Consider the following 13,109-nt stretch of genomic DNA (forward strand, 5'->3'; position numbering starts at 1 on the left):
CTTAATTATAATTGGATGCCGTCTTGCTGATATGCTGGGGGCACTAGATGTTTGAGCTTTTCGTTTTTGTTTTTTGAGACAGAGTCTCGCTCTGTTGCCTAGGCTGGAGTGCAATGGCGTGATCTTGGTTCACTGCAACCTCTGCCTCTCAGGTTCAAGCAATTCTCCTGCGTCAGCCTCCCAAGTAATCGGACTTACAGGCACCCGCCACCACACCTGGCTAATTTTTTTGTATTTTTAGTAGAGACGGGGTTTCACCAATTTGGCCAGGCCGGTCTCAAATTCCTGGCCTCAGGTGATCCACCTGCCTTGGCCTCCCAAAGTGTTGGAATTACAGGCGTGAGCCACCATGCCCTGCCACATTTTAGCTTTTTCCAGGTGGGAGTTTAGCTTTGGCCCTTAACCCTTCTCATGGGAGAAAGTAACTGTGATTTATTATTTGAACTCTGCAGACTTTCAAAAGCATTTTTTGTTATATTATAAGAAAAAGTAAAGGATTGTGACAAACTAGAAGGTATGGAGTGGAGGAGAGGAAACCTAGGGAAGACTGCTGCAGCTGAGTGCTAAACTGTACACTGAGCTTCCTGGTAGGGAAGACTGCTGCAGCTGAGTGCTAAACTGTACACTGAGCTCCCTGGTAGCCAATGCAAAGAGAGAAACCGGATGAACCATATTACATTCTCAGCCTGTCTCTAGGGAGTTGACAGTAGTCCTGTAGACAGGGAGGTTCAGGCCAGTGCCTCAAGCTTGCTTGTCCTAATTATTCTCCCTTTTCAGTCCCCTTTGTCTCCTCCTTTCTTCTCAGTATTGCAGGACTGACGAGCTACCCTTTACTAGCAACGTGTCTCCTTTGAGGGCAGGGATGAAGTCTGTTGCCTATAGTTGATTTCCTGGTGTCCTTAGGGTCTCACATAAGAGATACTTAGTATGTATTTTTTGAATGAGTGAATAAAGGAAGGTTGTTGGTGTTTCTATGAAGGCTTTGCTGTCCCGGTCACAAATCCTTACCTCTCCCTGTTCTCAACCTCCCCTTTCCCTCTCCTTTCATGAATCTGCCTCTTGCTGGGGCGAGGAGGTCTAGGGGGCTGTGGGCACCTCCCCTCTCTCTGAATGGTAGAAGGAGCCATTTATTCTTGTCTCCCTGGAAACCAACCCCACCACCATTCTGACCCGTCTGCTGGTGCCTTCCTTCCTCTCAGCATTTCCTCCACCTGGAGCAGAGGGGCTCCAGGACCAGCAGAGTAGCATTCTTCCACACTTAGGGCAGGACCCAAGGTGACCACTCTGGCTGTCCACTCTAAAGACGCCCTTCCCCAGGCGTGTTCTGTCACACTATCTTCATTTATTTTCATAGCATTTTTTAATCTAAAGTTACCTTATTTAGAGCAGAGACTTTATTTATTCATTCATTTATTTATTTATTTATTTATTTATTTTTTGAGATGGAGTTCTGCTCTGTCACCCAGGCTGGAGTGCAGTGGCGCAATCTCAGCTCACTGCAACCTCTGCCTCCCGGGTTCAGGTGATTCTCCTGCTTCAGCCTCCCAAGTAGCCGGGACTACAGGCAACTGCCTTGCCTCTCTGAGTCTCAATTTCCCCACTGGGCAAGGGCGAATATTTCTTCCCCATGCTGCTAAGAGGAACCAATCACAACTTTATTAATATCATTTTAAAGCATTTTGTCAGAGGCCTTCAGTTTTACTTTTTTAAGCAATTCTTCAATTAAGACATTTTTATTATAAAAAATTAAACATAAAGTTAAGATATTAGCATAATAAACCTCTACACATCCATCATCAGATTCAATATAACAGTTTATTTTTATTATTTTACTTTATTTATTTATTTAGAGACAGGGTCTCACTCTGTTGGGCAGGCTGGAGTGCAGGGGCACGATCACAGCTCACTGCAGCCTTGACCTCCCTGGGCTCAGGTAATTTTCCCACCTCAGCCTCCCAAGTAGCTGGGACTATAGTTGATTTCCTGGTGCCCTTAGGGTCTCACATAAGAGATACTTAGTGGCCAGGCGCGGTGGCTCAAGCCTGTAATCCCAGCACTTTGGGAGGCCGAGACGGGCGGATCACGAGGTCAGGAGATCGAGACCATCCTGGCTAACACGGTGAAACCCCGTCTCTACTAAAAATACAAACTAGCCAGGCGAGGTGGCGGGCGCCTGTAGTCCCAGCTACTCGGGAGTCTGAGGCAGGAGAATGGCGTAAGCCCAGGAGGCGGAGCTTGCAGTGAGCTGAGATCCGGCCACTGCACTCCAGCCTAAGCGACAGAGGGAGACTCTGTCTCAAAAAATAAAAAAATAAAAAAAAAAATAAAGATACTTAGTATGTATTTTTTGAATGAGTGAATAAAAGAAGGTTGTTAGTGTTTCTATGAAGGCTAATTTTTCTATTTGTTGCAGATATAGGGTTTTACCATGTTGCCCAGGCTGGTCTGTAACTCCTGGGCTCAAGCAATCCTCCCGCCTCTGCCTCTCAGTGGTAGGGTCATACGCATGAGCCACCACACCCGGCCTAACAATTTATTTTTAATTACATCCATATCACATGAATAGAGTTTTTTTGTTTGTTTGTTTTTGTTTTTTTGAGACAGAGTTTCACTCTTGTTGCCCAGGCTGGAGTGCAATGGCACGATCTCAGCTCACCGCAACCTCTGCCTCCTGGGTTCAAGCGATTCTCCTGCCTCAGCCTCCTGAGTAGTTGGGATTACAGGCATGCACCACCATGCCTGGCTAATTTTGTATTTTTAGTAGAGACAGGGTTTCTCCATGTTGGTCAGGCTGGTCTTGAACTCCCAACCTCAGGTGATCCACCTGCCTCGGCCTCCCAAAGTGCTGGGATTACAGGAGTAAGCCACCATGCCCGGCCTAGAGTTTCATTGTAAAGCAGCCCAGCATTTTACATAAGTTTTTTTTTTTTTTTTTTAAAGTCCTTTACCCATATATAGAAATTCCTTAAAAGGAGTTTTCTAGGCCTTTGACATATGTGTGTGTATATGTGCACACAGAAAAAGTTTTACTGATTTAACATAAAATAGTATCATACTGTCTATATTCTACAAGTTGGTTTTTTTGATTAACTATATGTCTTAGAGCGCTTCTTATGCCCAAATATGAAAGTCTAGCTTCTTTTCACCGCTTGGTCTGCAGTTGCGGCTGCACCCTGGCTAATTTCACCACTCCCCCATTGACAGACACTCAGGTGTTTCCAACTGTGTTGTTGTGACATCTCACAGTGCACGATCTTGTCTATGACCCTGTGCACAGGTGCACATTTGTTTTAAAAAATACTTTGAATTGGGATATTTGGGTTCAAGCGCAAGCACATTTGAAGTTATAATAGTGGCCAGGCACGGTGGCTCATGCCTGTAGTCCCAGCACTTTGGGAGGCCGAGGTGGGTGGATCACCTGAGGTCAGGAGTTCGAGACCAGCCTGACCAACATGGTGAAAACCCATCTCTACTAAAAATACAAAAACTAGTCGGGCATGGTAGGGCACCCTTGTAATCCCAGCTACTTGGAAGGCTGGGGCAGGAGGATCGCTTGAACCTGGGAGGCGGGAGTTGCAGGGAGCTGAGATCGTGCCACTGCACTTCAGCCTGGGCAACAGAGCAAGACTCTGTCTCAAAAAAAATTAAAAAAAAAATAATAAAAGTTATAATAGTTATTGCCAAAGTTGTCTCTAAAAGATACTAATTTACTCTCTCCCCACAACAGAGTACAGAAATACTCATTTCCTACTCATCACTAATACTGCAAATTATCCTTCCTTTTTTTTTTTGGTCTTTTCCAGTCTGGGGGTGGAAAGGGTTAACTCTTTAGGTTCTGATTTTCCTTTTCCTGATCATCACTGATTCCAAACATCTTTCACTTTATTTACTGTGTATCTTCTCCTCTGTGAGGTGCTTGTTGATGATCTTAGTTTTCTTTTAGGTTGTTTGTCTTTCTATTGATTCGTAGGTGCTTTTATTATATTAGAGACTTTTAAAAACACATTGCCTTTTTTTTTGAGATGGAGTCTCGCTCTGTCACCCAGGCTGGAGTGCAGCGGTGCGATCTTGGCTCACTGCAAGCTCCGCCTCCCGGGTTCACACCATTCTCTTGCCTCAGCCTCCCGAGTAGCTGGGACTACAGGCGCCCACCGCCACGCCCAGCTGATTTTTTGTATATTTTAGTAGAGACGGGGTTTCACCGTATTAGCCAGGATGGTCTCGATCTCCTGACCTCATGATCCGCCCACCTCAGCCTCCCAAAGTGCAGGGATTACAGGTGTGAGCCACCGCGCCCAGCCACCTTTTTTTTTTTTTTTTTTTTTTTAAGACAAGAGTCTCACTCTCTAACCCAAGCTGGAGTGCAGTGGCGCAATCTCCACCTCCTGAGTTCAAGTGATTCTCCTCCTTCAACCTCCCAAGAAGCTGGGACTACAGGCGTGCGCCACCACACTCGGCTAATTCTTTTGTGTTTTCGGTAGAGATGGGGTTTTGCCATGTGGGCCAGGCTGGTCTCGAACTCCTGACCTCAAGTGATCCACCCACCTCAGCCTCCCAAAGTGCTGGGATTACATGTGTGAGCCACCGTGCCCGGTCCAAAAACACGTTGCCTTTTTATATATCTCAAATATTTTCCCCAGCCTATCACTTGTCTTTAACTTCCACTAGGATGCGTTCAGGAATACAGAAATCTCTGAGGTAGGGGGATTGCTTGAGTCCAGGAATTCAGGACCAGCCTGGGCAACACGGCAAGATCCTGTCTCTATAAAAAATTTAAAAAATAAGCCAGGAGTGGTGGTGCAGGCTTGTAGTCCACACGTGTATATATGTACACAGAAATAGTTTTATTTATTTAATTATTTAACATAAAATAGTACCATCATGTCTGTAGTCTACAAGTTGCTTTTTTTGATTAACTGTATGTCTTAGAGCATTTCTTATGCAAAATATGAAAGTCTAGCTTTTGGGAGGTTGAGGCAGGAGGATCACTTGAGCCCAGGAGTTCAAGGTTGCAGTGAGCTATGCTCACACCACTGCACTCTAACCTGGGTGACAGCAAGATCCCGTGTCAAACAAACAAACAAACAGACAAACAAACAAAAACCAAAACCCCCCAAAACCAAAAACCTTTATGTAAGCAAATATGTCAGCCTTTTCTTTACCCTTTCTGCCTTTTGCATCTTGCTTAAGAAGGTCTTCCCAACCAAAAGGTTAGCTATAAACCAACTCTCTAATTTGTTTTAAAGCTTAGTTATTTAATCCACCAACAATATTTTTGTTTATGGCATGGTGGCAGCTCTTTGGAAAATCTTGTTTCTGCTGGTGCATTTTGAGACTCTCTCCAGCTCCAGCCTTCTGGTCCCTTCCATCTGGAAGTTCTCTGGTCTCCAGCAGGCTTAGTGTCTCTCCCTCCGCCCTTCTTTCCTCTTGCTGTGTCACCAGCATATCATTCACCCACCACCAGGGCCGGATACCTAGATCTTACCTGCGACCCCTTCTCCCCAGCTGGGCATCCTGAAGGCTCTTTCTCCTGAGGGTCTTTGGGCTTCCACCTTTCTCCACCCTTCTTGTGCCCTCCACCTCCCCTTAGTCCAGGCCTCATTTTTTTTTTTTGAGATGGAGTTTCACTCTTCTTGCTCAGGCTAGAGTGCAGTGGTGAGATCTCGGCTCACTGCAACCTCTGCCTCCCAGCTTCAAGTGATTCTCCTGCCTCAGCCTCCCGAGTAGCTGGGATTACAGGCATCGCCCCCACGCCCGGCTAATTTTGTATTTTTAGTAGAGACGGGGTTTCACCATGTTGGTCAGGCTGGTCTCGAACTCCTAGCCTCAGGTGATCCACCTGCTTTGGCCTCCCAATGTGCTGGGATTACAGACCTCATCATTTCTTTCACTGGTCTGGGCTGCTTCTAACGCATCCTCCAATTATGCAGCCAGAGGGGTCTGAAAACACCCATGCACCATACCCCCAAAGTCTCATCATGCCAGTTTCCTAATTCAAGGCCTTCTGTCACTCTGGCCCTTAGCATAAGCTCTGCCCTCTCACCCTGGCTGTGAGCTGGCCCCACCCAGCCTCGCTAAACTTCTGAGGTCCCAGGTAAGAGAGCTCTGGGAAGCCCCCTGGCGCTCTCTGGCTGTGAAGGGCCCTCTGGGTACCGCAGCTCCGGCACCCCTCTGAATCGTAGCACCTAGTTCTCAGTGACACTGTGGGCTTCTTGAGGGAAACAATCGAAGTTGCATCTTGTGCACTCCTGACCCCCCAGCACCTGGGGCCGGAGCCTGGAGCAGGCGCTCCACAAACATTCCTCGGGTCCGCGCAGGCAGGAAGGAAGCAAAGAATGAAGCTGGGATTCCTGGTAGCCGGCGACACAGACCAGAGCTCTGATGTCCCCGTGGGTTCGGGGAGGGTATGGAGGCCAGAGAGGGTGGGCAAGAGGCCCCCGTTCCCGGCGCTGAGGCTCCCGCGCTTCCCGGCCCGGTCTGCAGGACAGACGGCGCTGAACATCGCCATCGAGCGGCGCCAAGGGGACATCGCGGCCGTGCTCATCGCCGCCGGCGCCGACGTCAACGCCCACGCCAAGGGGGCCTTCTTCAACCCCAAGTACCAACACGAAGGCTTCTACTTCGGTGGGTGCCGCCCCCGCCTGGCGCGGAGTCTGGGAGGAGGGAGGAGGGAGAGGAAGTGAGCGAGGAGGGAGGAAGGCAAGAGGGAGGAGGGGGAAGGAAGAGGAAAGGACGAAGGAGGAAGGAAGGGAGGAGGGAGAGGAAGGAAGGGAGGAGGGAGAGGGAGGAAGGAAGAGGGAAGCAGGAAGGAGGGAGGAAGGAGGGAGGGACAGGGAGGAGGGACAGGGAGGAAGGAGGGAGGAAGGAAGAGGGAAAGAGTAAGGAAGGAGGAAGGGAGGGAGGAGGGAGAGGGAGAAAGGAAGAGGGAAGCAGGAAGGAGGAGGAAGGGAGGAGGGGGAAGGGAAAGGGAGGAGTGAGAGGGAAGGAGGAGGGAGGAAGGAAGAGGGAAAGACTAAGGAGGGAGGAAGGGAGGATGGAGAGGGAGAGGGAGGAGGGACTGGGAGGAGGGAGAGGGAGGAGGAAGGGAGGAGGGGGAAGCAGGAAGGAGGGAGGAGGAAGGCGGGAGAGGGAGGAAGGGAGAGGGGAAAAGGAGAGGGGAGAGGGAGAAAGGGAGGAGGAAGGAAGGAGGAGGGAGAGAAAGGAAGGAAGGATGGAGGAAGGGAGGGGCCACCTCGCTCTGACCTCTACCCTCACTGCCCCTGCCTTAAGATGCTTTGGTGCCCCAGAGGACAGAGCTGGGAGGGGAGGAGGCTGGGCATGTCCATCTGAGCAGGACACCAGGGTGGAACAGAGAAGGAGGGGCTGGGAGGAGGTGTTGGGGGAGGAGTCCATGTTCCGGGGGTGTCACCTGGTGGTCTTAGAAGCATTGTCCTGGGCAGCCCTCTGAGGGAACAGAGACCTGGGAGGGAGGCTGAGGAGGGAGCCCCATTTTACAGGCAAGGAGAAGGCTCTGCGAAGGGAAAGGACTTGCCCCGGGGTAGCAGGGCATCAACTTAGATGTCCTGGCCTCCAGCTCTGACCTCTGTGCCCAGGCCCAGTGCATCTCAGGACTGCAGAGAGGTAGTCAAGAGTGAGAGGGCAGAGTTCCCCTGCCTGACAAGTCACCGAGTCCAGGAGCGACTGGGGTTAGGATGCTCTAGGAAAAAAAAAAAATGAAATGCATAATTTAGATATAGTGAAAGTCACCCGTTTTAGAGGGCAGTTCTGTTCATTCTCACAATGTGTCCTCGAGTTGGTTAACCACCACTGCAATCAGGACAGGGAACAAATGACTCTGTCACACTCAAAAATTTCTCTGTGCAACTTTGTTGCAGAGGAGACCTCTCCTCCCACCCAGGCTTGCCTGACTGATGATCACCCGTCTGTTCTGTCTTCTGGGTGGTTTTTTTTTTGAGATGGGGTCTCACTCTGTTGCCCAGGCTGCTGGAGTGCAGTGGTGCCATCTTGGCTCACTGCAACCTCCGCCTCCTGGGTTCAAGCGATTCTCATGCCTCAGCCTCCTGAGTAGCTGGGACTATCTTCTGGGTGGTTTTTTGATCAGCAGGACTAGCTAGTCTGCGCTCTGGGCGGCCCTGGGTGTCCAGGTGTGGGTGTCCTGGAAAACAGGGTCTTGTCCAGTTCATAGTGGGTCCCCATTGTCCCGCATAGGACCTGGTTGGAGCTGGTGTTGGGAAGCATTTGTTGGGTGGGGTGAGGAGAGGGGAGGCAGCTGAAGACCTGGTGTCCAGGAATGGTCGTGTCCCAGGCTTGCTGTGTGACCTCATGTGAGTCACTTGCCTTATTTGTTCTTAACAAGCATTTATTGAGCACTTACTATCTACATCAGGTACTGTTCTGGGTACTTGAAATGTATCAGTGAACAAAACAGAAATCCTTGCCCTCATGGAGCTTACATTCTAGACAGGGAGAGACCATTGGTAACAAGCATTATAAATAAGCATTTTATATACTATGATACAAAATGATAAGTGCTCTTAAAAAATACAAAGTGGGCCGGGTGCGGTGACTCACACCTGTAATCCCAGCGCTTTGGGAGGCCGAGGCAGGTAGATCACGAGGTCAGGAGTTCAAGACCATCCTGGCCAACATGGGGAAACCCCATCTCTACTAAAAATACAAAAAGTAGCCGGGCATGGTGGTGCATGCCTGTAGTCCCAGCTACTCGGGAGGTTGAGGCAAGAGAATTGCTTGAACCCAGGAGGCGGAGGTTGCAGTGAGACGAGATCACACCACTGCACTCCAGCCTGGCGATAGAGTAGGACTGTGTCTCAAAAAAAAATGTAAAGCAGAGGACAAGGAATGAGGAGTTCTGTCTGGGGCAAGAGGAGGGTGGATTTTAATTTTAAACAGAGTGTTTAGGATGGCTTATTGAAAGGCGACGTTTGAGCAAGGACTTGAAGGAGGTGAGGGAGTGAGTGACTTGACTATCTACAGGCAGAGGGGATAGACAAGCGAAGGCCCCGGGGCCGCCTGTTAGAGGAGGTGGAAGAAGGTCATTGTGGCCCGAGGGAGTGAGTGATGGGGAAAGGAGGTCAGAGGATGCAGGGCTTTGTGGGCTGCTGTTGGAACCTGAGCTTTCATTCTGGGAGAGGCACTAGCAGGTTGATCTGGCTGCTGTGCTGAGCAGAGTATTAAAAGGCCAGGGTGGAGGCAGGGAGGCCAGTTAGGAGGCTACTGTAGTGATCTAGCTTCACTCTTCCCCATAGAAGGGAAGATGGGGAGAGGGCCAGGGTACTTGAGTTGTCAATCCTGCTGAGAGAGGATATGGGGCCCAGTCCTGGGTCTTGGGGGACGCTGCTTCTGGCCCATGAGAGAACCAAGCTTCGATGTGCTTATCTGCCAGGTGAGACGCCCCTGGCCCTGGCAGCCTGCACCAACCAGCCCGAGATTGTGCAGCTGCTGATGGACCACGAGCAGATGGACATCACCTCGCAGGACTCTCAGGGCAACAACATCCTCCACGCCCTGGTGACGGTGGCTGAGGACTTCAAGACGCAGAACGACTTTGTGAAGCGCATGTACGACATGATCCTGCTGCGGAGTGGCAACTGGGAGCTGGAGACCACTCGCAACAACGATGGCCTCACGCCGCTGCAGCTGGCCGCCAAGTTGGGCAAGGCCGAGGTGGGGCCATGGGGCGTGGGGAGGCGGGAGGTCGGGAGGTCAGGAGGCACAGCTGCCACTCTCTCAACCCCGGGGGCCCTATCGGGGATTCACAGACCACAGCCTCAGCCTTGAGAAGGTCCCAGCCTTAGGTCCAGAAATGCAGTGGCGCGGCAGCCCGAGGGGGGTTTGTTCTGAGGGGCCATGCGGAGCTGGTGAGATGCGGCCCACTCTCTAGACTTCAGTCCCTGATATGCCGCGTTTCCATCTCTTGTCCTGGAAAGGTTAGGCTGGGGGAGTCTGAGGCTGAGGTGACACAGAAGCCCCAGCAGGGCTGAGTGGGTGGCCCTTGGGGCCTTCTGCCTCTCATGGGGACGGGAGTTCCAGAATGGCTGCCTTGGGCCCAGAGCTAATATGCTGCCATCTCCCAGTTACGGAGAGACTCCAGCCTGTTTGTCCGGTTGGAACTCTGTGCCATGTCCCCAGCCAAGAGTGTGGCTGCTTTGGGCCCTTCTTGCCTTGTGTGATGTGGCTGAGATAATCGAGGCTTAGCTGGGAGCCTTGGTGTAGACTTGAGCAGGGCTGGGCTCGGATCTCTTTCAGGGGCCAGTGTCATAGCTTGGTCTGAGACGTTGTTCTCAGGGGACGGATTCTGGGGCCCAAGTGTGTTCCTCAGCCTCACTGTCTCTGCGCGCTGCGAGGAGGCTGTGGCTCCTGGGACGCCACCAGAGGACACTGGGGGGTGGTGGCTGTTGAGTAATTGCAGCTGTGCCAGCCTCAGGGTACCCGCCTCCCTGGTTAGCTGCCCCGAGGGCCTTGGTCCTGTCCCAAGTGGTCAGGCCTGGGGCCCACAAGGGGCCTTTTGATTCTCCTGTGGGGGAGGAGGAGATGGAGAACAGAGGAGGAATTGTGTCTGCCTCCCCGCAGCTCCTGCCTACCCTCAGGGTCACAGCTTGCTGGGGCTTTGAAGAGTCAGCTTGTGGTTGCAGAAGGAGCCTTCTCCAAGGCCATCTTCCCTGTGTGCCACTGTGGCGGGTGCTGTCCCTGCCACCCCAGCCCAAGGAGGAGGCTTCCTGCATGGAGCATGGCCCCAGGACCCCCTTGTTTTCTAGGGGACAATGTGCCCACTGTGACTGGCCTGGAGGAGGCACCTGTACCCCGCTTCCCTCCTCTATTCCGTGTCCTCCAGAAAACTTTTCTGGATGCTACCCAGGTTGGCCACCGTCCTGGGGCTTTTATAGGCTGGGGTGCGGGACGGAGAGACCTGGCCTTATCCCTAGAAGCTCTCTGCCTGGGCCCTCATGACAGATGGGATGGGAACCCACGGGGTCTTGTGAGGCCGGGTCTGTGACACTGTCCTTTCCAACCGTCCCTTCCTCTTGGGTCTTGAGTTGGTACCCTAGGAAGCCCATGTCTCATCCTGGGGTAACCCAGGGCTCAGCTTTTTGGAACTAGGGAGCCACAAACAGCGGCTCTGCATCCAGCCTGCACTTCGGAGCTAGCCAGGAAGCTTCTCCTGGGTCCCACCCTGGAGTTTTTGATTTCATTAGATGCTGTGGGAATTTTGTTTTGTTTTGTTTTTGAGACTAGAGTCTCACTTCATTGCCCAGGCTGGAGGGCAGTGGCGCAGTCTCGGCTCACGGCAACCTCCGCCTCCCAGGTTCAAGTGACTCTCCTGTCTCAGCCTCCTGAGTAACTGGGATTACAGGCGCACACCCCCACTCCCGGCTAATGTTTGTATTTTTAGTAGAGATAGGGTTTCACCATGTTGGCCAGGCTGGTCTCGAATTCCTGACCTCAAATGACCCGCCCCACCCTTGGCCTCCCAAAGTGCTGGGATTATAGGCGTGAGCCACAGCACCTGGCCCATGCTGTGGGAATTTCTAAGTTTCCCCAACATGCAGCAGAGTTTGAGGATCACTGACCTACCGAAGTCCTGCGGGCCTCCCTGTAGGGCATGGTGTTTCTCATCACCACCTGTCTGGCCAGAGTGGTGAGCCACAGCTGGAAGGGTCTTGGCTTATGGTGGGCTGGGGACACTGAGAACACTTCTGGCTTCTTCTCAAGTCCAGAGCAAATGGAAACTGTTTCTAAAAAATCATCAGTGCCTGGATTTTTCACTGAACTGGGGCCCCAGCTGGCGTGAGGCGTTTCAAGCTGATTGTGCAGCTTGCTGCAGCCTGTGAAGAACCTTCACACCTTTTGTCCCTGGTGTTCACATCCCCCAGTGAGATGGGCAGAACAGCAAGCTGTGTGCACATTCCGCAGATAAAGACGGGGCCCAGGGGCCATGGCGCCAGGCGCAGAGGCAGGTCTCCACCCATCCGGGGCGGGAGTATCTCCTGGGCCCAGCCCGCCTGTGGCTGGTCCAGCCCTGTTGGCCTCAAGTCCCTGTTCTGCAGCTGACAGTTGTTCCTCGTCCTGTCCCAGATCCTGAAGTACATCCTCAGTCGTGAGATCAAGGAGAAGCGGCTCCGGAGCCTGTCCAGGAAGTTCACTGACTGGGCATACGGACCCGTGTCGTCCTCCCTCTACGACCTCACCAACGTGGATACCACCACGGACAACTCCGTGCTGGAAATCACCGTCTACAACACCAACATCGACGTGGGTCTCCTGCGCAGGCAGGGATGGGCAGGGAACAGAGGGCTGGACACCTCAGGCCAGGGGCTCAGAGGGCACTGGGAAGACCCAGTGCTGCCAGCTCCACCCGTCCGTGTCTGCATCCCCCACTCTGTTGCCTCAGTGGGCAGAGTCAGGCACAGAAAGGGCGAGGCCTGGGACAGATGCTGGGCCCGCCTCTTCCTGGTTGACCTTGGACTGTAGACCTGAGTGGTGGTGGGGGGAGGGCAGGTGGGGGTCTTCTGGACTCAGTGTCCAGGGCTGTTTGGGTGTGGGTGTGGGTGACAGGGTGGTTGAGGTTCATCCTTTCCATGTTGTTTCTCTCCCACCCCCCTGTTGGTGTATATGGCCAGGCTTAGAATTCTTTCTTCCCCAAAACCTGGTCCCAAATGAGGGTCAGAGGGTGCGCTGAGGAGCAATCAGGGAGGCCTTCCTGGAGGAGGCTAGAGGGGAGAGTTTGGTGCAACTGGAGGTGAAGACAGGAGCAGCTATGAGAGGTGTTCAGCTCTTGGGGGAAGTGAGGCAGCAGGCTGCGTCTTCCTCCTCCATACTTTACCAAGAGTCATGCTTCCCAGAGTCTCCTTGCCTTGGGTCTTCCCAGACCCTCACAGCAGCCTGGTTGGTAGGACAGGGATTGTTAGCAGTTTTATAGGTGAGGAGTCTGAGGCCCAGAGAGGGTCGGGGCTGTCCTAAGGTCACACAGCAAAGGAGGGGCAAACTGGGGCTGGAACCCCTGTCACCACTTCCTGCCCGCTTCTATCCTCCACTTTCTGCTGTGCATCGAGTCCTCCTGCTGCAAGCCCTGGCTCCTGCGGCCTCTGACT

General features: G+C 52.4%; 1 protein-coding gene across 1 annotated transcript in view; it reads left to right on the plus strand.

The window, feature by feature from the left end:
* The window catches only part of TRPV3 (transient receptor potential cation channel subfamily V member 3), a 47,356-nt gene that overhangs the window by 18,037 nt on the left and 16,210 nt on the right, over positions 1–13,109 (plus strand). Inside the window, exons 7-9 of the mRNA XM_010382221.2 lie at positions 6,484–6,624; positions 9,404–9,684; positions 12,094–12,270. Coding sequence (XP_010380523.1) covers positions 6,484–6,624; positions 9,404–9,684; positions 12,094–12,270 — 599 coding nt within the window. The remainder of the gene's footprint in view (positions 1–6,483; positions 6,625–9,403; positions 9,685–12,093; positions 12,271–13,109) is intronic.

Source organism: Rhinopithecus roxellana, chromosome 19 (assembly GCF_007565055.1).
Source record: "Rhinopithecus roxellana isolate Shanxi Qingling chromosome 19, ASM756505v1, whole genome shotgun sequence".
Lineage (NCBI taxonomy): Eukaryota > Metazoa > Chordata > Mammalia > Primates > Cercopithecidae > Rhinopithecus > Rhinopithecus roxellana.